Here is a 20,670-nt window from a genome sequence, read left to right as displayed (position 1 = left end):
AACAAAAAAAGGTAAACATATAATAAAATCATAAGAAATAACAAAACAATAATAGTAATGATAATAACAATAATTATAATAATAATAATAAAACTAACAATACATAATATTATAAAAATGGTGATAATAGTAATGATAATAATCATAACAATAACAATTATTATGATAATAAATACAATAATACTGATTATGTTAATAATAGTAATAACAATAAATAATGATATCATTAAATAATAACATTAATAATTCAAATCAATTATAACAAATACATATTAATGATTATATTAATGATAATAACCTTAAAAGGTTTAGGCAATAAAACCACAGCCATAAAACCACAACACGGTGATGCACATCAGTTGTTTAGTCACATGGATTAATTAAATTCATGTGTCCATAACAATTAACGATCCACATTGACTCTCCATTGACATTATTTTTGTGCCCATGACCATGAAAACAATAGTTTGTATTTCGTGAATGTTTCACAAACTGTTATGATCATGGCCAAAAACTTCTCCCATTAGCAAGATGAGCCAAACGGTAGCAGTACTAGCCAATCACAGCCCAGCAGGGCGGGACTAAGCAGAACCCTCCTGGTCGTCTGATCAGGGTTCTAAAAGTAGCATTTTTCTCTTATTCCTGAAAATGGACAGTACAAGTAAAGAACAGCAGAATGTTGGACCTGGAGGAAATGTTCTTTGTTACTATTTTCATCTGGATTTGATTTAAAATCATAAAATATTCCTAATTATTATTATTTGACATATATATGGTATGAAAAAACCAAGATGTGTTTTTCCCATCTTCAGTCTGAAGGTTGAGCAGCAGGTTTGATCCAGTGTTCAGTCTGTGTGAGGAGGTCTATAGATAGACGGAGTGATCCACTGTTTTCTGCCCGTCAGCAGGTAAACAGACAGACCTGGATTAACGGCCTGCAGCGCATTAATCATCATTATTACACAAGAGCTTACAGCACACACACACACACACACACATACAGGACTGAGATTACACACAGTATGTAAAGGTGTGTGTGGGATGAAGTTTATTTTAAATCCCGTTTATTCAGCATCCATGATACTTTGTTGAAAACACACTAATATGTAGTTGTAACCAGATTTGAGGACATTTTAAAGTGTTTATTAATGTTCTCTATGAAGTCGTTTATTGTCCCTTTATTTAAGAGGCTTTACAAGGCCACAGGTTTGTGTGTTAAACATTATAAAAAAACATTAACTATAACAGAAATTGTGAATGAAATATGAGTTTCATCAACAGGCACTTTACCTTTTTAAAAGACAACAAAAAAACAACAAAAACCTCATTATTATGTATAATACAAACTTTATTCCGATAATCATAAACTCCACACAGAATTACAGAATCATTAACAATCATCCACTCGTTTTTTTGTATTTTCTAGATTTAGATTTGAGATTTCACGTCAAAAACTCTTTAAAAAAATAAGTCAATATTTCAAAAGGACAGAAAAAAGAACTACATGTCTAGATTCTATGAGACATTATACACATCTCCATAACTAACAGGCATTATACTTCATGTCTATATTTTACGAGACATCATAATAAATCTCCATATTCTATGAGACATTAGTCATTATACTACATGTCCATAATTAAAAAGACACTATACTACATGTTCAGATTTAATGTCCATATCTTATGAGACATTATAATAAATGTCCATATATTATGAGACATTATACTCCATGTTTATATTCTACGAGACATCGTTTAGCAGACATGGTTTGTTACCAGTAATCATCACATCATGGGAACTGTCCTCCCATCTGGGGACAAACAGCTGGTCTCCTTCTTATTTTTAGGGTTAAAACTTTGTTTTCCATAAATCAGGACAACGTCAGGAAATGAATGTGGGACAGCACAACGTCCTTAAAAACGTCCATGTGAGAGTTCAGACGTAGGCTTTGGACGAATCTGGGTCGGACTTGGCTGTAGCGGTGTAGACCCTTGGCGACTTGTTTCCATAGAGACCACTGCAAAACAAGAGGGGCGCAGTCAGACTCAAACTGTTGTATGGAGTCACAGAAATAAAAGGAATTAGATTTTGTTTTTTACAGAGCAGAACTTTCCAGTAAGTCTTTGGACATTTCCTTTCTTTGTATGAAGATGTAATAAATTCAAAAGTTAAAGCTGCAGAGAGGACGTTTTGTCGCCCCCCTCTGGCTGTAAGAGTATTACACAAACACAGTCGACGCTTTAGACGTATGCCTCCTGGCGGGCTCGTTGTCTATCCTTTTTTGCTTTTTCTTTAACCCTTCCTCTGAACACTGACTTTTTATTTATCTGCAGCATCCACTCCAGAAAATAAATCTTCTTAAACAATCTTCTGAAGATTTTCCTTCATACTGCAATCTGCTGCTGTGCTTTAGCTTAGCTGGTTGACGTAATACCAGTATGCGAAATACCCGGGGTCAATTATGGGGGTCCGTTTGGGTCCACAAATTGACTTGAAGACGGGCTAGCTTCACAATACTTTGTCAAATTTGTAAATAAATGTTTTGCAGTTTGATTAAATTGACATTAGTACACTTTTAAAAGAGACAATTGCAAGTGACAAATTATTGTCTTATTTTTTGGGGCCACCCTACATTTTGCAATTGAGGCTTTTCAGGGGGTCTGAAGTGTCAAACAACTCGTATTGCACACGCTGTGTAAAACCAGTCACTACAACTCTGGTTTATTGAGAAACACTTTCCCTTAATCAGCTTTGTCTGAACTACTTTGACTTAAATGTGACGGACACTCATTAAAATGTAAAAACTACAGCTTTAACTCTAATTTGATTTCTATTTCATGATTTAACTGAAAGTTTTAATGTCTTTGTATGTCATCTGTCACATAAATAAAACAACGTGAATGCTGCTCAGTGTTCAGTTATGAAATCGTGTCTCCTGATTGGCTGCTGACGGCTCCGTCACATGACCAGAAGTTGCTGATCCATTTAAATAATATGCTGAAAAAGTATTTTCCTTTTGAAACTATTCGAGCTGCTTCTTAAAGCCTCCTTTAAATCGTATGGTTGCTGACCTCCAGTGGTCAAACATCTCACCTGGCTGCAGTGATGTACAGGTATACTCCGGTACGTTGTGACATCACTGATGGGTGTGGTTACAGGTGAAACGCTTCACACACATCAGTGATGAAACAACAGACGAGACTCTATCATATAAAGAGAAAAGATAAAAACTCAGGTGTGTTCGTACCTTTTCTGTCCTTCAGATTTCACTCTCTTACAGGCCGTGCAGAGAAAAGCTCCACCGAGGATGGCCAGACAGGCTCCGCCCCATCCCATGTAGAGACCCGTACTCAGCTCAAACCTAGAGACACACAAACGGGGTAACACACAAGTTAACACACAACAAGTTAACACAACATGTTAACACAACATGTTAACACACAACACAGAGTGACACAACATGCAAACAAACAACCTGCAAACAAACAACCTGCAAACACACAACATGCAAACAAATCATGCAAACACACAACCTGCAAACACACAACATGCAAACAAATCATGCAAACACAAAACCTGCAAACACATCATGCAAACAAACAACCTGCAAACAAATCATGCAAACACACAACATGCAAACACACAACATGCAAACACACAACCTGCAAACACACAACATTCAAACACACAACATGCAAACACACAACATTCAAACACACAACCTGCAAACACACAACATGCAAACACACAACATGCAAACACACAACATGCAAACACACAACATTCAAACACAACCTGCACACACACAACATGCAAACACACAACATGCAAACACACAACATTCAAACACACAACATTCAAACACAACCTGCAAACACACAACATGCACACACACAACATGCAAACAAATCATGAAAACACACAACCTGCAAACACATGAATGGGTTTCTTCTTCATTTTAACATTTAACAGTAGCTTTTAAATATTATTTTCAATGCTTGCCATTTTACTTGACAGCGTTTGTGAAGTCATATTTGTGAAATGCACATTATGTTTATCATATAAACACTTCTCCTGTGTTTTATTATTCATACTGTAACTCTTGATGGATTTGCGTTTCTGGTCGACTCACTTCACACCACCGAAGAACGGGTTGTGGAAGTCCTGCACGACTCTGTAGGCGTACCAGGAAACCGCTATCATGCAGCAGAGACCTGCAACACACAAACCAAAAACATCAACACCAAACTCCTCCTCTTCATCACTCTGCTGCCACCTTATTCAGGTTCTGTTGGATGGTTGTGTCGAAAAAGAAGAGATCTTCCAGTTTCAGCGTGAATGTTTTCATCTTAGTTTGCTGTTAATTTCAAAGTGATTTATTGAGTGATTTTTTTATTTTTAATATAAAAAGTGTAAGTTGTATTTATACTCATTGTATCTGCCATAACATGTATTAAGATTTAGTTAAAAACACTTTTCTACAAATAAAAATCACTCATACATTAATTATCACACATCCTTAGCAGGCTTTTAATGTGAAACTTCTGCAGGACGGTACCTTAAAAATAAAAACTCTACTCTTTTTGGTTTTTAAAGAAATTTTTGATTTTCTGCTTCAGAAAAATAAAACAATACTTTAAATCAGAGCTTTTCCTCTCAGAAAACTCGACTTGTTTTGCTCAAACCAATATCTGCTTTTGACTTCAAATTAAATTGTTTTTAAAAATCACTTCTTAGTGAATTTTGTCAACATACTGACGTTAACTTAGTTATTTTTGCGTAAAGTTTCTTGTTCTTAAAGGCTGCCAAACAAATATTGTTTACTTCCTGCGTCTCTGTTTCCATCTTTGTAGCTCAAATAAGATATTTGTGAAAGTTAATGTTTTCTGTCTTATAAAATCCAGTAATTCCATTTTAATAAAGTCCCTTTGGTTATTCACATGACCAACTGATTTAATGTTACCTAATTTTTCAATATTGTCGAGCAGCTATCGTGACACTTAAAGGGCATTTTCACAGCTGCATCGCTGCTTTGATGTTATTTATTTAAGATAGAAAAGTTTCTTTTTGTCATTGTGGTCATTCTGAAAAAGAAAACAGATGTTAAATAATCCAGGTACTAAAGTATACAATTAAAACTAAACGTAAAAGGTGCAGAAGAAAGCATGTGTGCTCTGGACAAATACATATTTATATTTAGCTTTTCAGAGTTAAGTGCACATGGTTGTAAAACTCGGTCTTTGCCGTGGTGGACTCACCTGCCAGCATACTCAGGATGCCTCCGCAGATGGCGATCTTGGCCTTGGATTGCTCGGTGGCCGAGCCGATCTTGATGCACTTGAGTCCGAGCAGAGCCACGATCATGGAGCCGAGTCCGAGCAGCAGAGACAGGATCATCAGGGCTCGACTCGCCTGAATGTGAGCTGCAGAGAGATAAAGAGTTCTCTGCATTTACATCATGAACATTTAATGAACCTTCAGCTACATGTTTACACATTTCCAGGGTATGTTAAAATAAAGGACAAATCAAGGGGAAAATCTGACTTCAAGAGGTTAACAAGTCTGCCATTTTTGTGACTAAGAAAAATTAGAAAAGAATAAGGAAAAAATGTATTATATCATATTATAAAGAATAGATAAAATAGAATATATATATATATATATATATGAATATATATATATATATATATGAATAAAATATATATATATATATATATATATATATATATATATATATATATATATATAAATAAAATAAATAAATCGTAACATATATGAATACCGACATACTTTTAAACATTCCTTAAAATGTCAGATTTTATTTCATTTTTAAGGTCAGTATTTATTTTGTGTCAAAAATATTTTATACCATTTCCAGGGTATGTTAAAATAAAGGACAAATTAAGGGGAAAATCTGACTTCAAGAGGTTAACAAGTCTGCCATTTTTGTGACTAAGAAAAATTAGAAAAGAATAAGGAAAAAATGTATTATATCATATTATAAAGAATAGATAAAATAGAATATATATATATATATATGAATAAATATATATATATATATGAATAAAATATATATATATATATATATATATATATATAAATAAAATATAAATCGTAACATATATGAATACCGACATACTTTTAAACATTCCTTAAAATGTCAGATTTTATTTCATTTTTAAGGTCAGTATTTATTTTGTGTCAAAAATATTTTATACCATTTTTATTCCGATAAAGAGAAACTCTCATAGATTATAAAGCCGTTAAAACTCTTTCAGGACATGAAGAGCTGTTGATACATTAACAGTGACACATCAGTGGAGTAAGTTTTACACTCAATCAAATATTTCGAGGTCAGTGCCTCATGTTGCTGATGTTTTCTGTCCTAAAGTGTATGTGGTCATTTGTCTCTGCTGTCTCTTTAGAGGAACAAAATAGCACAAATAAATAAGAACTTAGCAGAAGTTTTATATTGAAGTAGAAAGATAAAAGGAGGAACTTGGAGTGAGGTTATGTGGGTTTGTTCTACAATAACCAGATACTGCTGTAGTCATTTATTGACTTCTAATGATCATAGAAACCTACCACTCCTCTTTATGAGAGTTTCAAGCTGGTAACAGTCAGGAGGGCTGAACTATGAATCATACTCTAGAATAATAAAGAAACATCAAACAGTAATATTTAAGTTTTGTGTATTCTCCTGTGCATTTTCTGTTCTATGTTAAACTGTCTGACAATCACAGCTAATAAAACTCTCGCTCTTCTTTGGCTCCATTTTTATAAAACTTATTTTAAATGATCCCAAATCCTAAAGGGCTAAACTAAACAAAACATGGGCCGAAGTTTGGCAGAATGTGTCTTAAATGTTTCTCAAGGAATCAACGATATTGGAATTTGTGGACTGCCATTTTTATGACCAAGAAAAGCTGTGAAATTAGGAAAGAATAAGGGAAAAATAAAGGGAAATAATTAATTAAATGATATTATGAAAATAAATTAAAACAAAAAATAATTTTATATATATTTGAAATATTTATGGATATATACTAAAATATGTAAAGAAATCAATAAACAAATACATGTGAAAATAAATTAAAATGCTTATGAATATTTCATTTTTCGTTATTTGTCTTGATTTTTCAAGATTTATTTTATTTATTTCTCTTTACAGTTCCCATTTTTATATTTTCTTACCTTTTCTTTTCTTTATTCCTTTTTTTATTTCCACATTTTTCTATAATTCTTTGACAGATTTATTATTTTTCAAAGCACTCCTATGACTCCATATAAAAATAATCTTAAACACATGTGTTCATCTAACCTGAATGGGTAACGCTTCAACAGCATGAAGTTAAACTGAAATGATAATAAATCGAATATAAACACGCGTTCTGTCTTTGTCTGTTTGATGGTGACGGTTGGTTCCCTCCATTTTAGGATCAGTCGATCCTCAAAATGGCGCCCAAAAGATAATCTTATATGACACGTCATGGGGGGAAAAACTATGTAGAGATAAACTAACTTTACTGATATTAACTTTAGAATTAAAAATCAAGTTTTGTATAAAGTATTGTTTTTCTTTTTAACAAACCGTCTCTCTTCATTTTGTTTTAAGCGGGAAACTTTTGACTGTAAATCCTCCGACCTTTGGACCTTTGGACGAGTATTTCTGAAATTGTGCCACATGGCATGTTCGCTGATTCACTTTCATAAGAATCACAAAAAAAACAAGTTATATGAGAGTTAGAAGCTCCACTGATCAACTGGCGAGGCTCAAAAGTTTAGAGTTGATTCATCTTGAATTAACCTGAAACCTGGATTACTGATTTCATGATGTCACGTACACAAGGAAGTTGACCTCAACTTCATAACTTCATCAGTCATAAAATGTCACATAAAAGTAGAAAAACTTCCAAAAGTTTCATATTATTTCTTTTATATATTCATTTCTAAGCCAGTACTCTCAAATAATCATTTTTAAACAATCGATAGATGATTAGAAGTTGAGAAAGAGGTAATTCATTTAGTAATTTCTCCGGCTCCAGTTTCTGATTATATCTCTTTTCATGCTTCTCAAATAACCTTACATATAAAAATGTTTTCTTAAATGTTTGTCTGAGAATATCGCTTTAGAAATGAAAATTTGATGATGGTATCTGTCTACCTTTATTAAGTCTACAATAACCAGCTACTGCTGTAGTCATTTATTGACTTCTAATGATCATAGAAACCTACCACTCCTCTTTATGAGAGTTTCAAGCTGGTAACAGTCAGGAGGGCTGAACTATGAATCATACTCTAGAATAATAAAGAAACATCAAACAGTAATATTTAAGTTTTGTGTATTCTCCTGTGCATTTTCTGTTCTATGATATTTGATGATGGTATCTGTCTACCTTTATTAAGTCCTTATTTCCCATTTTATTCATTCACTTTTTTAACAATGACAGTTTCAGTGTGAGTTAAACATTTTTCCTTTTTTTAAATTTGTTTCAAGTTTCTGCTCTTTGTTCTCTAACAGATCAAAGGTTCCCTATAAATATATATATATATATATTACATTTTTTTATCTCAGTCTTACCAGGGAGGGCGAGCATCGACTCAAAGTCTCGACACTCGGCGATGCCGGCGCTGTTCTCGGCGCAGGAGTGCCACAGGTTCTCGAACTGCCTCTGGGAGATGATGACGCTGCCGGACACGGAGGAGATCTTCCAGTAGTCGTTAGCCAGCGACGAGCCGGTGATCAACCAACTGATGAGGCACATGATGAACCCGGTCGCTTCCACAGCCGTCGACATGGTGGCAACGTTTTTCCCAGAGAGATGCTCAGAGTAACAAAAAAATCCCAACTGCTGCTAATAGTCTCAGGGTCAGAAGGCCTGGTGTCCCTCTGTGAAGCCAGACAGGGTTGAAGTCAGACTCGTGTTGGGTCGTTGGAGGCTCTGGTCTCTCTCCTGCGGTTGTTAATCTGACGTCTGAGGCTCTAACGGGAGAACTTTACCCTCTAACAGGGGCCATAAACTGCTCAGGAGCCGCTCCCTGAAGTTCCCCCACCGCCTCCCGCTCAGTATTGATCACGATGATGATGATGATGATGATGATGATGGTGACAGGGACAGTCCACACCTCAAATAATAATAATAATAATAATAATCAATCCTTTATTAGTCCCACAATGGGGAAATTATTTCTCTGCATTTAACCCATCCCGGAGGAGCAGTGGGCTGCAAACGGGGAGCACTTGGGGTTAGGTGTCTTGCTCAAGGACACCTCGGCATGTTGCCGGTAGAGGGGTTTGACCTTATAACCTTGAAACCATTCACAGGCTGTTTGTGTAGACCGGACAGGAGTCCTGCATTGATCCTGGAGTCAAACAGAAAAGCTACAGGAAACACACATCAGTCAGAACGACAGCAAGGTCTAATTGGTAAAATGCAACTTCAGTGAGGGAAAAGCTCTGGAGGAAACGTACATGTGCTGGTAACCATCACTATGGTGGTTGCTAAAGTTATTCTAGACTAGACGTTAAAGGAGGACAGCCTGGTCTTCTCAAATTTACATTCCCATACAAACAAACCTGGACGTTCAAATGCATTTCGAGGATTGCGCTTGTTTTTTTTACTTGTTTTGCTCAAACCCACATCTGCTTTTGACTTCAAATTAATTTGTTCTTAAAAAACACTTCTTAGTGAAATTTTGTCAACATACTGACAATAATTTTGTTTTTGTGGAGCGTAAAGTCTCTTGTGCTTAAAGGCCGCCAAACAAAGATTTTACTTCCTGCGTCTCTGTTTCCATCTTGGTAGCTCAAATACGATATTTGGGACTGATCCACGTTAGAATTTCTGTCTTATAAAATCCAGTGATTCCATCTTTACTAAGTCACATTGATTCTTCACATCGCCAACTGATTTAATGTTATCTAACATTCAATATTGTCGAGCAGGTATTGTGACACTTAAATGGCATTTTCACAGCTCCATCGCTGTTGTTTTCTTTAAATATGTAATCACAAATATGTTTTTTATTTGTAGTCTATGTACGGAGAAAGTCAAGGTGGATGGATGGGTCAAAGAACACAGTCCGTTGATTTATTTTAATTCACATCTGGAACTTTAATAGCATAACAAAAATACCTATTTTAAAACAAACCATTATGTTATAGTAAACATAACCAAGTATTTTATAACTGTCATAAACTGTATATAAGAAAAGGACGCAGCTGTCACCTTATTGGTTTGTGAAACATTTTGAAGACTCCTTTTCAGAAATAGTAGTCCTCATTCTGTTTAAGCTGTTTTTGTATTATACTTTTTGAAGAATTGGATTCCAGTGGTGTTTGCGTACGATTGTTTCTAACTCAATATCAACTCAATATCTCCAGATCCATGTTAAGTCCAAAAATCGACATTTATTAAAAAAAGCATAGATGTAATCATTTCCTAAATTCCCATGTTTTTATCCAACAAATTACTTTTGGCGTTTAGCATTTAAGAAATAACATTTTCTTACGTTTGCTCTCTCGCTTGCTGCATATAAAGTGAGGCACGCAACTGTTTTAACGGCGTTGTCTAGCAGCAATCTAACAGCACCATTAATTACATTTATTTGACCACAATGACCAAAAAGAGTAAATTACTGCATTTATTTAAAAAAAAGATAATATCATGTCTCTGGATTTCTTCTGCAAGCTGACAAGTTATTTACATTAAACAAAGTTGATCGTAGATAGTAGAAAGATTATTCAATATTCAAGCTGTTGCATGATATCCAAGAAGCTGTGATCAATAAGTGAAACAGTAAGACAGTGAACACAGATATTACATCTGTTGAATTGAATTATGACATAATTCAATATCAATACAAATCATTGTACATACAAATGAAAATATTTAAAATGAGCTGAAATAGAAACTGAAATAACCAGCAGCAGTTATTGCTATGAAACTGACATAAAGATTGATTGCAGTTAAGTTTCAGCTCAACATCAGTTTTAGCATTTGCTTCATGTTCTTTGTTGAAGGGACGTGAAACTACAGCAGTTTAAATGCTTTACTCTTTATTCTGCCACAAACTGAAGTTCACCTTTTGCATATTCTTTCTTTCTTTCTTTCTTTCTTTCTTTCTTTCTTTCTTTCTTTCTTTCTTTCTTTCTTTCTTTCTTTCTTTCTTTCTTTCTCATTCCCATTAGCTCTAGCATAAGCATTGGCTATTGGCTTGTCTACACACACACAGTCAAACACACTTCTACACACAAACACAACAACTCAACTCACACATTAGTTCCTCAAGAATTCATAGAAAACTAGATTGTTTTCCTTATTCATACAAATAAATAGGAATTCTTATTAGACATGATTCCTTGTCTGAATGATCTTATATTATACATGTATTCATACTTAACCTTCACATATTTAACTCCAAGAAAATATGGTATTAAAAACATTTCTCATTCTCTGCCTAGAGATATTGTTTTAACAAAATCTTTAATTTTCTCTCAACATGCACCGGCGATGACTTTAATCTGACCCACGGCTCTGAACACCACAGTTTTCTTTCTGTTGCTTATCGTGTTTGATGATTGTGTGGAGAGAATAACCTTTCACATGATATCTTCCCTCCAGTGAAGCAGTTTATGAACACTGAGAAAAGGAGAAGTCGGTCTCTAAAGCAGGAAGTAGAAGGACAATAAACGTGATGATGCCCAAATAAGGAGCTCAAGGTGCTGCAGGCGATGATGTCGACTAATGACATAACCTTAGGTTAGATTAATATTAGTCTGAGACTGACGTTATGAATGAATACGACTGTGGAAGATACAATATGATGAAGCTGTTTAACCATAATTTAGCATGACTTTCTGTTTATTTGGTGTAAAATTGAGTTTACATCAGTGAACATATTAAACAATGTTTTGATGTGGAAATTTAAATAAATAAATGAAGTGAACGGATAAAAACCTTAAACTGGGAATGATATTTTTTGGCGTGTCTGGTGGTTTCTGGCTAAAACAAAGACGATCAGTTGGAAGGTTGTTCTGTGTTTTATAGCTTTATGGTCGGTCACAGTTAATGTTTGATCACCATGAAAGTCTAAAGTCTGACACTGTCGTCTCTACAGCGAAGCAGTAAACATTATTATCATCAGCCTGAACAGTGTGAGCACTGAAGAGTGTTACTGCTGCTACTAATCAACTCAACTCAGCCCACTGCTCCTCCGGGATGGGTCAAATGAGAACAAACAGAGAACCGAATTTCCCCATTGTGGGACTAATATTATTATTATTATTATTATTATTATTTAATTATTATTATTAATTATTATTATTATTATTATTATAATTATTATTATTATTATTATTATTATTATTATTATTATTATTATTATTATTATACACATGTTTTGGAGTTAAAAGAGAAATCCGCCCTAAAATATTTCATTTGATGAATATCAGCTGTTGAAGTTTATTGTTAACCGTTTGTTGCTCATTAGAAACCCTCAACTTGAAGAGGTGACGTCACCCATTTGTTTTGCTGAAATCTTGAAGCCTAGAAATCGGCGTTTCGGCCGTCGTCATTTCGTTTTTTTAGCAACCAGTAAACAGGAAGTGACCATATATGGACTGAGGAGGAGTGACGTAGAGACGCCGTATACGTCTCTGGTGTCGACCTGTCAATCAGTGTGTAGCCCCGCCCTAAAGCATCCCCTGCTTTATGGTCTGTTTGACTCTAAATGGAGCATCATTTACTAAATGAACATCATGCTGTATTGAAGAAGACTTGAAACTAGAGATTGAGACCATAAACTCATGTTTACAATGTTTACTGAGGGAATAAATCAAGAGAGAAGTAGAGTCATTTTCTCATAGACTTCTATACAACCAGAGGAGTCGCCCCCTGATGGACAGGAGAGAGAATGCAGCTTTAACACATGAAGCATCGGCTTCACTCGGAGGTCTTCACGTTTAAGTCCCATGACTGATCAGCTGTTTCTGCTGTCTGCGTCTTCCGGGATATTTATATATATTTTCTGTCTCCAGACAACATGAAATGTAACCAACAAGACAAGAAAGAACTTTTGAAACAAATACCTGAAGACCTCTCTCCATGTTTCACTTGTAGATGTTTAGACGAACAAGTGGACTTGTTTTGTTCCTCTACTTCTTCTTCTTCTACTCTATTCACTGGTAGATTACAAACATGTGTAAAGTGTTTGCCTAGCTTTGTTTATTCGCTCCAAACCAGTTGATCTAGTCTGAATCACGTTTCTTTTGCAACATTTCAGATTTTGACAATTCACCTCATACCAGTGAATGTTTCCTTCTGGTGTGACTGCCACATAGTTCAGACTTTTTCATAACAAACTACACCAGGTTCATGACTGTCATCATAAGGAGTCGTGAGCAAAAGAACACAAAGATCATCATCAGGTGTTACACCTGTAAATTATGCTTCAGATGACAGCTGACGCCCAGAGGCCGCTGACAACAAGTCGGACCGGCTGAGCAGAATCAAGCCTCAGCATCATGACACACTTTCTCTACAGAGACAGATCGTAGCCACACTCACATGAGCTTCTGCTTTTTTCAGACGTTGAACTGCTTTTGTGGATTAAACTCTGACAGAAAAACCTCAGACTCTGGATCATGTGGACCTAAAATTGAGAGATTAACTAGGATATTATCGTCCTCTTCACAGTGGATCCTTTTTTCACACCTCATGGTTGAGCTGAAGGACGGATCAGAAACCTGCACTAAATGAAAAAATAAAAGCAGGTTTTCTTTGGCGAGGGATCTCTGCGCAGTAATCTGGATTATATGATGTATTCTGGATCAGTTTACCTGCAGGTCTCTGGTGGGATTTGAACATGGTGGACCTGACGTGATCGGGTCTTTTTTTACGTCCTCCTTCTGGGTCTGGAGACGAACTCTCCAGACATGAGACTGAGCCGCAGTGTGAGTCGGCTGCTGACGATGATGATGATGGTCCTGCTGGACTTTACAAACTGTGAGTTTATTTTCAGCTGACACAGATACAGTAGAGTCTGTTTCTACTCTGCCTTCACATCTTCAGATGAAGTGAAGAGAGAGAGAGCTTCCCATCTGAAAAATTAACAAATAAAAAATGAAAAGAGCCGGGGATGTGACATGTTAAATTCATAAATTCATAATAAATATGTGTGTACTTTGTCAGATTTAACATGTCAATCTGTTTTCATACAGACAAATGATCTAAAAATAAAGGATTCATTACCTAGATCAAACTTTTATCTTCAAAAATAATAAAATTTCTTGAAAGATGTATTATAATTCTAAATAATATGGCTGATTTTTCATTTTAATTAATTACAAACTACTTGTAAGTGAAGTAAAGATTAAAAAACTGAATCCCACATCACAAAAAGGGCCTGTATGTGACATGTCAAGTGAATGAATAAGTAAATGAATGGATGAATGAATAAATAAATCAATACTAAATAAATAAATAATGACTTTGATAGACTTTGCATTGGGAATCCAAAACACGTGTCCTTGCAAGTAATAAAGTACTAAATTGTAAAGAAAATGTTTGACATTTTGGGGAAAAATGCTTCTTCTCTTCCTCTCTGCGAGTCAGGTGTTCAGATTGTTTGTGTTGATCTCTACAAAAAAAATACATTTTGTTTTAATTAATTCCATTTATTATTTATTAACAACACTAACAGCTGAAGTCTGAGATCAGATTTAAAAACGTGAACTCATTTCCTTTCAGCAGATGTTTGGATGCTTCTGGCTCCCAGCAGTGTTTCCATGGAGTCTGTTGACATGAAACACGTACTGAAGTGGCGCCCCCTGCAGGCTCCCTGCAGCACCCCGGTCCTTTACTCTGTTCAGTTTCAGGGGTAAGTCATTCACAAAAACACTTTACTCACAATAAAGATGTGGATGAATCAGCTGCTGAGCAAAGTATTTGAAAAATATAAAATAACATCAAACTTTAGTTCTCAGTGACATTGAATGCACCACTTTCACCAGTTTCACTTGATAAAATAATAATAAAAAATAAAAAAATGAATGTCTTCATTGAATTTTAATCTTAAAAATATTAATACTCTTTGAAAAAAATATTCTAAACTTAATAATATGTCTGGTTTCCATATTTTAAGAATAAGTAAAAAATAGTTTTATTTTACTTGATCGTACAAAACCAAAAGATATTCAGTTTAATATCATGAGAAAAAATGTATTAACATAGTATTTGACAGACTTTTAATAAATTATTGATATTCTTGCTGTGTAGACCCTTAATTATTATTACAAATACACGTAAAGTATTTGTAATAATATGTACACTGCAGTAAACTCAGCCAAACAATTAAAAAACATAATGACTATAATGAGTTTGCTCAGGTACAGTAGTAATATGTGAAATATGTGAAATATGCAGCTGATACCTGAAGGCTAATGTGAGAACAAACAAATCCAGCAGGTGTTTCTAGTAATTTAAATCATTGGGTCTATTAACACAGGACTCAACGACACACCTGTCCTCACAACTTTAATCAGCAGGTGTGTCCGCTCTGTGATGCATCACCACTTTAGTTTTCAGGAAGTTTCTACATGATGACAGTGACAGTTTAATTAATTCTCAGGAACATTCCTGCGGCTGTTTGGAAGTCCTCAAAACACTCAAAACAGAGTTCAGTGTTGTGGTTCTAGTGAAGCATGTCGGTGCTTCCAACTACTGGATGGATTTCTAACTATTTTGGTTCAGATATTAATTAACCCCTCACACCTATTTTTTATTATTGTCTCGGCCAACAGGATTATGCGAACGGTCATGTGTGTGCATGCGTCGGCGAGCATGTATGCACCTCTGTGTCTGTCCACGGCTAATCTCACCCCCTGCTGCAGCAAACTGCATCATATTTTGGGTGGCCAGTTATGGCTGCATGCTCAAGGACCTATCGTGGTTGGGGTGAATCACATTTTATCACAACACCTTATATGGCCTGACTGCATGCTCTGTCTTCACTCACCACTGGCGATCCTCTGACTTTTATTCTAGCAGCATCATCAGGTCCACATTTTGGTTTATCACCAAATACCTGCAGAACTAAAGACATCAGCCTCAGCTTTAGTGTTTAGTGAGATTGTGAACATGGTAAACTATTTAGAATTATCACCGAGCATGTTAGCTTCCTGTTATTAGCATTAAGCTCAAAGCACTGCTGTAAAATGTTATTGCATGTTCTTTATCATTTTGTTGTTACTCATTGAAGAGTTTTGATGCTTAAGAATTTGATAATGATTTTGCATCACAGTTCCCCAAAATTAATCTTTACATATTTGCCACCTTTGAGACTCTGGAGCCTAAGGTTCTGTTGGTTTGAAGATCAACCTGCAGAGTAGGTTTGATTACATAAATCCTAAAATGGTGCATCATCCTTCTTCCTTAGCGGTGTGATTAATCTCACCTGTTGTCACAGGTAGGCTCCACATGTCCGCAGGCTGAAATGCTGACTCATCTGATTTAATTTTCACTGCACTGCGGTTTTCAATCAAACCCTGATGCAAAACAAGAAAAACACGGAGAGAACAATGAGGAATCAATGACATGCACAGCAGCAGTAGTGTGTGCTGGTGGAGGTATGCAGGGTGTGGTGCCTCCGTTTGGATTATTATTGTGGCCAGAGGCAGAATTTCAGCTCAGCTGGGCGAATATGGCAAACCCACACTTAATGTTTAGAGACATTGATGGGTGCTAATGGATCAGTCTCTGCTTACAAACCCAGTTCTGCTCTCATTTGTTACAAGGTGACAAGAACCACTCATAATGAAGAAACATCAAAGCAGAATATGTTTGGGTTCTAGCTCTCTTTGTGTCTCTTTGTCCTTCAGGGAGTTTGAGCTGATGTTCCGGAACGGCAGCTGGTTGGACGCTCCCAAGTGCCAGCTGATTCCTCAGACTCACTGCGACCTGACCTTTGACCTGGGCTCGGACTCCGACTACAACCTCCACGTCAGAGCGCAGTGCGGCTCCCAGCTGTCGCCCTGGAGCAAACTCAGCCCACCTTTCAACCGCAGAGACAGTAAGAAAGAAAAATGGAATTCATTTGGATCGTCAACCTCTAGTTCTGAAGTGTCTTAAAGCTGCATTCTCTCTAGTGTCCTCTGGTTGTATAGAAGTCTATGAGAAAATGACTCTACTTCTCTCTTGATTTATTCCCTCAGTAAACATTGTAAACATGAGTTTATGGTCTCAATCTCTAGTTTCAAGTCTTCTTCAATACAGCATGATGTTCATTTAGTAAATGATGCTCCATTTAGAGTCAAACAGACCATAAAGCAGGGGATGCTTTAGGGCGGGGCTACACACTGATTATTATATACTGAAAATTAAAGTAATGACTGAATGACTGAATGGGATTTTTTGTGACGGCAGCGGTCCTGATGGCGCCGGAGATGGCGGTGACGGCGGTGGGCGACGCCCTTCAGGTGACCTTCATCAAGCTTCCTCTCACTGCTGTCGTCAGAGTGACGGTGTGGAAGAGAGGCGACGAGCTGAAGGTCAGAAGTCTCCTTCATGTCCTCTCTTTCTCTGCTTTCCTTTGTTCCTTTGTTTCCTTTCCTTCTTCTGGTTCCCTTAATAGATGAGCTAAATATATTTTAAACAAGCTTAAAAACAGCGGTTGATGTCAATTCAAACCACATTTACTTTTGGTTTAGGGAGTATGATTTAAATTTTGTCTCATAATTATTCTCATTATTATTTACCCAAGATCTTCCTCATTGCCAGTGTTTTTGGTATATTTTGTGAAAAGAAAAAAAGAAAAAACTTTAATGAAATCTTAATTAAAGAGGTAAAAACGAAACACCAACGTTTGGTTTAAAAATGTTTAATTACCTAGTCGTTTGCAAGTACTTTAATCATTTCAAAAATAAATGTTATTTTATACTACTTTTTGTCCCTTTATTTGTCTTTTTTTAGTTTTTTCCCATTTTTGTCTCATCCCTTTGTTTCTACCACATTCTAGTTAATTTTGGGGCACAGACAATATTTGTTTGCTTCTCTTGACTGGTTAAGACAAACAGCTGAGTTGTGTGTCCTTTCCTGTCTCTCTCTCTCTCTCTCTCTCTCTCTCTCTCTCTCTCTCTCTCTTTCATTCAGGCTGTTGAGTACGAGATGCCAGCGGAGCAGGGGGTGCTGCATGTCCCCACCCTGCAGGAGGGAGCCGAGTACTGCGTCCGAGCTCAGAGCTTCCTGGACGCTCAGAACCAAAGCAGCAGCACCGACACCCAGTGTGTCTCCATCAAAAGACGTACGGGTGTCCTCTTCTTCTACTTGTGATAACCATTTTTATATAACATGTGTGTTAAAGTCTAGTCTTCTCCAAACATTCCCCAATGTCCAGGTTCTTTTATTTCTAAAACACTATAACTTTCAGAAAAAAATCCTCAATTTACAAAGTTTTCAAAATGTTGTTTCTTTCTAATAACGACCTCACTTAACTTTTTTTCACATTACATAAAAGTCCAAACTTCATGGAATTATTCTCACAATCCAGGTTTTTACCTTCCTAAAATGTCTCTTTAAAATGACGTCACTTTTTAAAGTAACAAAAGTGTCCCCATCTTGAAAACAATATTCTCACAACACATGTTTATTACCTTCAAAAAATATCCTCATCTTCCATTTAATTTCTTTCCTAAAATGTCCTATTGTTCAAAAAGGGTCACCTTGCTTCATAATCTTCCCAAGATATTCCCAATTTCAAATGATCAAAATATTGTTTCTTTCTAAAAAAAAATATTCAAATTATCAATAAATTTCCTAATTTTCTGTGTTTTTAATTTTCCCAAAATGTCTTAACTGTTAAACAAAATCCATACTATCTCAAAAATGTCCCCACTTTCCCCCCAAAAAAGTGTCCACACTGCATAAAAATATTCTACCAATACATCTTTTTACTTCTTCCATATTCTATGCAAATTGTTAAACATTTCAATTTCAATTAATGAAAATATGTTGCATCTTCCACCTTCTTTATTTTACAAGGTCCAAAGTTGATGTATCCATTTTATTGTCCTCACTTCATAAGACATTTTCACAATCCATGATTTAACTTTATGTCCTTTCTTTGAAACTTCCACACTTTGACCTTTTCACACTTTTCAAAATGGTGATACGTTTATAAAATAACCTCACCTCATTATTATTATTATTTTTTAAACAAAAATATTCTCACAACTCATGTTTTTACTTTCAAAAATATCCCCACTTACCAAGGCTTTCATCACAAATGTGATCTCAAATATTTGCCACAGGTGAGTTTATTTCCCAAAAAAGTCTGGTTTTCTTTCAGTCAAAAAATACTTGTTTCAGAATAAATGAAAAATGAACTTTCATTTTTTAATTGCTGTAAAATCCAAATAATCCAGATTGTAAAATGATTAATGAAAGGTTAAAAAATACTTGTTTCTTCCTGATTCCCCTGCAGGTCCGGACGCTGCCTGGAAGACGCCGACCACTGTGACCGTGACCGTCGTCATCATGGCGGGTCTCCTGTTCGCCGTGTTCTGGTCCGTCCTTCACTGCCGTCCACATGTCTGTCAAAAGTATTTCCATAAAGAGCCGCTGCCTCGCTCACTGGTCAGTACCACCCCCCAAAAAATACATGAATAAATAGAAATAAATTACCAGAATCAGAAAACCATGTTACAGTAGTAGAAATGCATTCACTGGCTGTTAAAATATTCTAGAATTTAAATACATGAGAACATGTTAAAAAAGGATGCTGGGGATCTTCTTTTTTAAAGTAATAATTATTGTAATTTATTGTTTCTGAATTTTTTGTGACAAAATTCTAATGTGAAAATAATGCTGTTCACAGTTATTTTAAACAGACATGAAATATGCTTAAAAATTGACATAAATTGTCAGAACCGACTATATTCCCAAATATAATGGATAATGAGGGGTTTATATAAATATATATAACAATTATAATAATATATATTTATATAGGGTCTATAAGGTCCTCAAAGGCACTTTAAATGGTAAGAACAGAAACAAAAAAAGCAATAACAGTATAATTTACTCTATAAGTTTACTAATAGTATATCAGATCCAAATATATCCCCCACTGAGTTTATTGGGGATATTGAGGGGTTTTATATATATATATATATATATATATATATATATATATATATATATATATATATATATATATATATATATATATATATATATATATATATAGTAATATACATAAACATAAATATATATATGAACATCATCTGTTTAACTCTCACTATATTTCTTATAGCACAGTGATTATCTGTGATCAAACTTTTAATTTTTGAATGTAAATAAAGAACTGTGCCTATTGTTGCAGGAATCAGATTGGAACATTAAAATCCCGATGAGCTCAGAGGAGGCGGAGCTTTGTGAGCCAATCCATGTCAGCCCTGCCCCCTAACACTGAGGACCTGTGGATCCGAAACCCTGAAGAGTCCCGGACCAAAGTTCTGAGCTCGAATTCATCGTGGTTTTCATGGAAATGTTTTCTAGAAGAGAAAAACTAGAACAAGCAGAGGTAACAAAAAAGTAAACAGCTTCAAATTAGCCTCCGGGGAATCCGTTTGGTTTAATGATGACAATCAACTGACCTCTGGAAGACTTG

The 20,670-nt window shown here is 35.5% G+C and overlaps 2 protein-coding genes across 2 annotated transcripts; one reads left to right on the top strand and one right to left on the bottom strand.

The window, feature by feature from the left end:
* Window positions 1-1,332: 1,332 nt before the first annotated feature.
* On the bottom strand, window positions 1,333-8,919 carry cldn15la (claudin 15-like a). The gene is made up of 5 exons (XM_054596471.1): window positions 8,585-8,919; window positions 5,262-5,426; window positions 4,136-4,217; window positions 3,251-3,364; window positions 1,333-2,020 (listed from the first exon to the last, which is right to left on the bottom strand). Exons 1-5 carry the CDS (start codon window positions 8,799-8,801, stop codon window positions 1,939-1,941), a joined length of 660 nt encoding a protein of 219 aa, XP_054452446.1. The 5' UTR covers window positions 8,802-8,919; the 3' UTR covers window positions 1,333-1,938.
* A 5,020-nt stretch (window positions 8,920-13,939) lies between these two features.
* Window positions 13,940-20,466, top strand: crfb16 (cytokine receptor family member B16). The gene is made up of 7 exons (XM_054627627.1): window positions 13,940-14,009; window positions 14,754-14,883; window positions 16,883-17,073; window positions 17,427-17,551; window positions 18,153-18,309; window positions 19,483-19,634; window positions 20,383-20,466. The coding sequence occupies exons 1-7, from the start codon at window positions 13,940-13,942 to the stop codon at window positions 20,464-20,466; spliced, it is 909 nt and encodes a 302-aa protein (XP_054483602.1).
* The last annotated feature ends 204 nt before the right edge of the window (window positions 20,467-20,670 follow it).

Source organism: Anoplopoma fimbria, chromosome 3, assembly GCF_027596085.1.
Source record: "Anoplopoma fimbria isolate UVic2021 breed Golden Eagle Sablefish chromosome 3, Afim_UVic_2022, whole genome shotgun sequence".
NCBI lineage: Eukaryota > Metazoa > Chordata > Actinopteri > Perciformes > Anoplopomatidae > Anoplopoma > Anoplopoma fimbria.
This window is presented reverse-complemented; position numbering and strand designations above follow the sequence as displayed.

Bases quoted from the DNA above. Each gene is read 5' to 3' on its own strand.
- cldn15la (XM_054596471.1), bottom strand. From the start codon at position 8,801: ATGTCGACGGCTGTGGAAGCGACCGGGTTCATCATGTGCCTCATCAGT. The intron at 4,218-5,261 runs GTGAGTCCACCA...TGTGTGTTGCAG, and splicing joins CATCCTGAGTATGCTGGCAG to GTCTCTGCTGCATGATAGCG. The intron at 2,021-3,250 runs GTACGAACACAC...CTTGTTTTGCAG, and splicing joins AAATCTGAAGGACAGAAAAG to TGGTCTCTATGGAAACAAGT.
- crfb16 (XM_054627627.1), top strand. From the start codon at position 13,940: ATGAGACTGAGCCGCAGTGTGAGTCGGCTGCTGACGATGATGATGATG. The intron at 14,010-14,753 runs GTGAGTTTATTT...ATTTCCTTTCAG, and splicing joins CCTGCTGGACTTTACAAACT to CAGATGTTTGGATGCTTCTG. The intron at 17,552-18,152 runs GTCAGAAGTCTC...TCTTTCATTCAG, and splicing joins AGAGAGGCGACGAGCTGAAG to GCTGTTGAGTACGAGATGCC.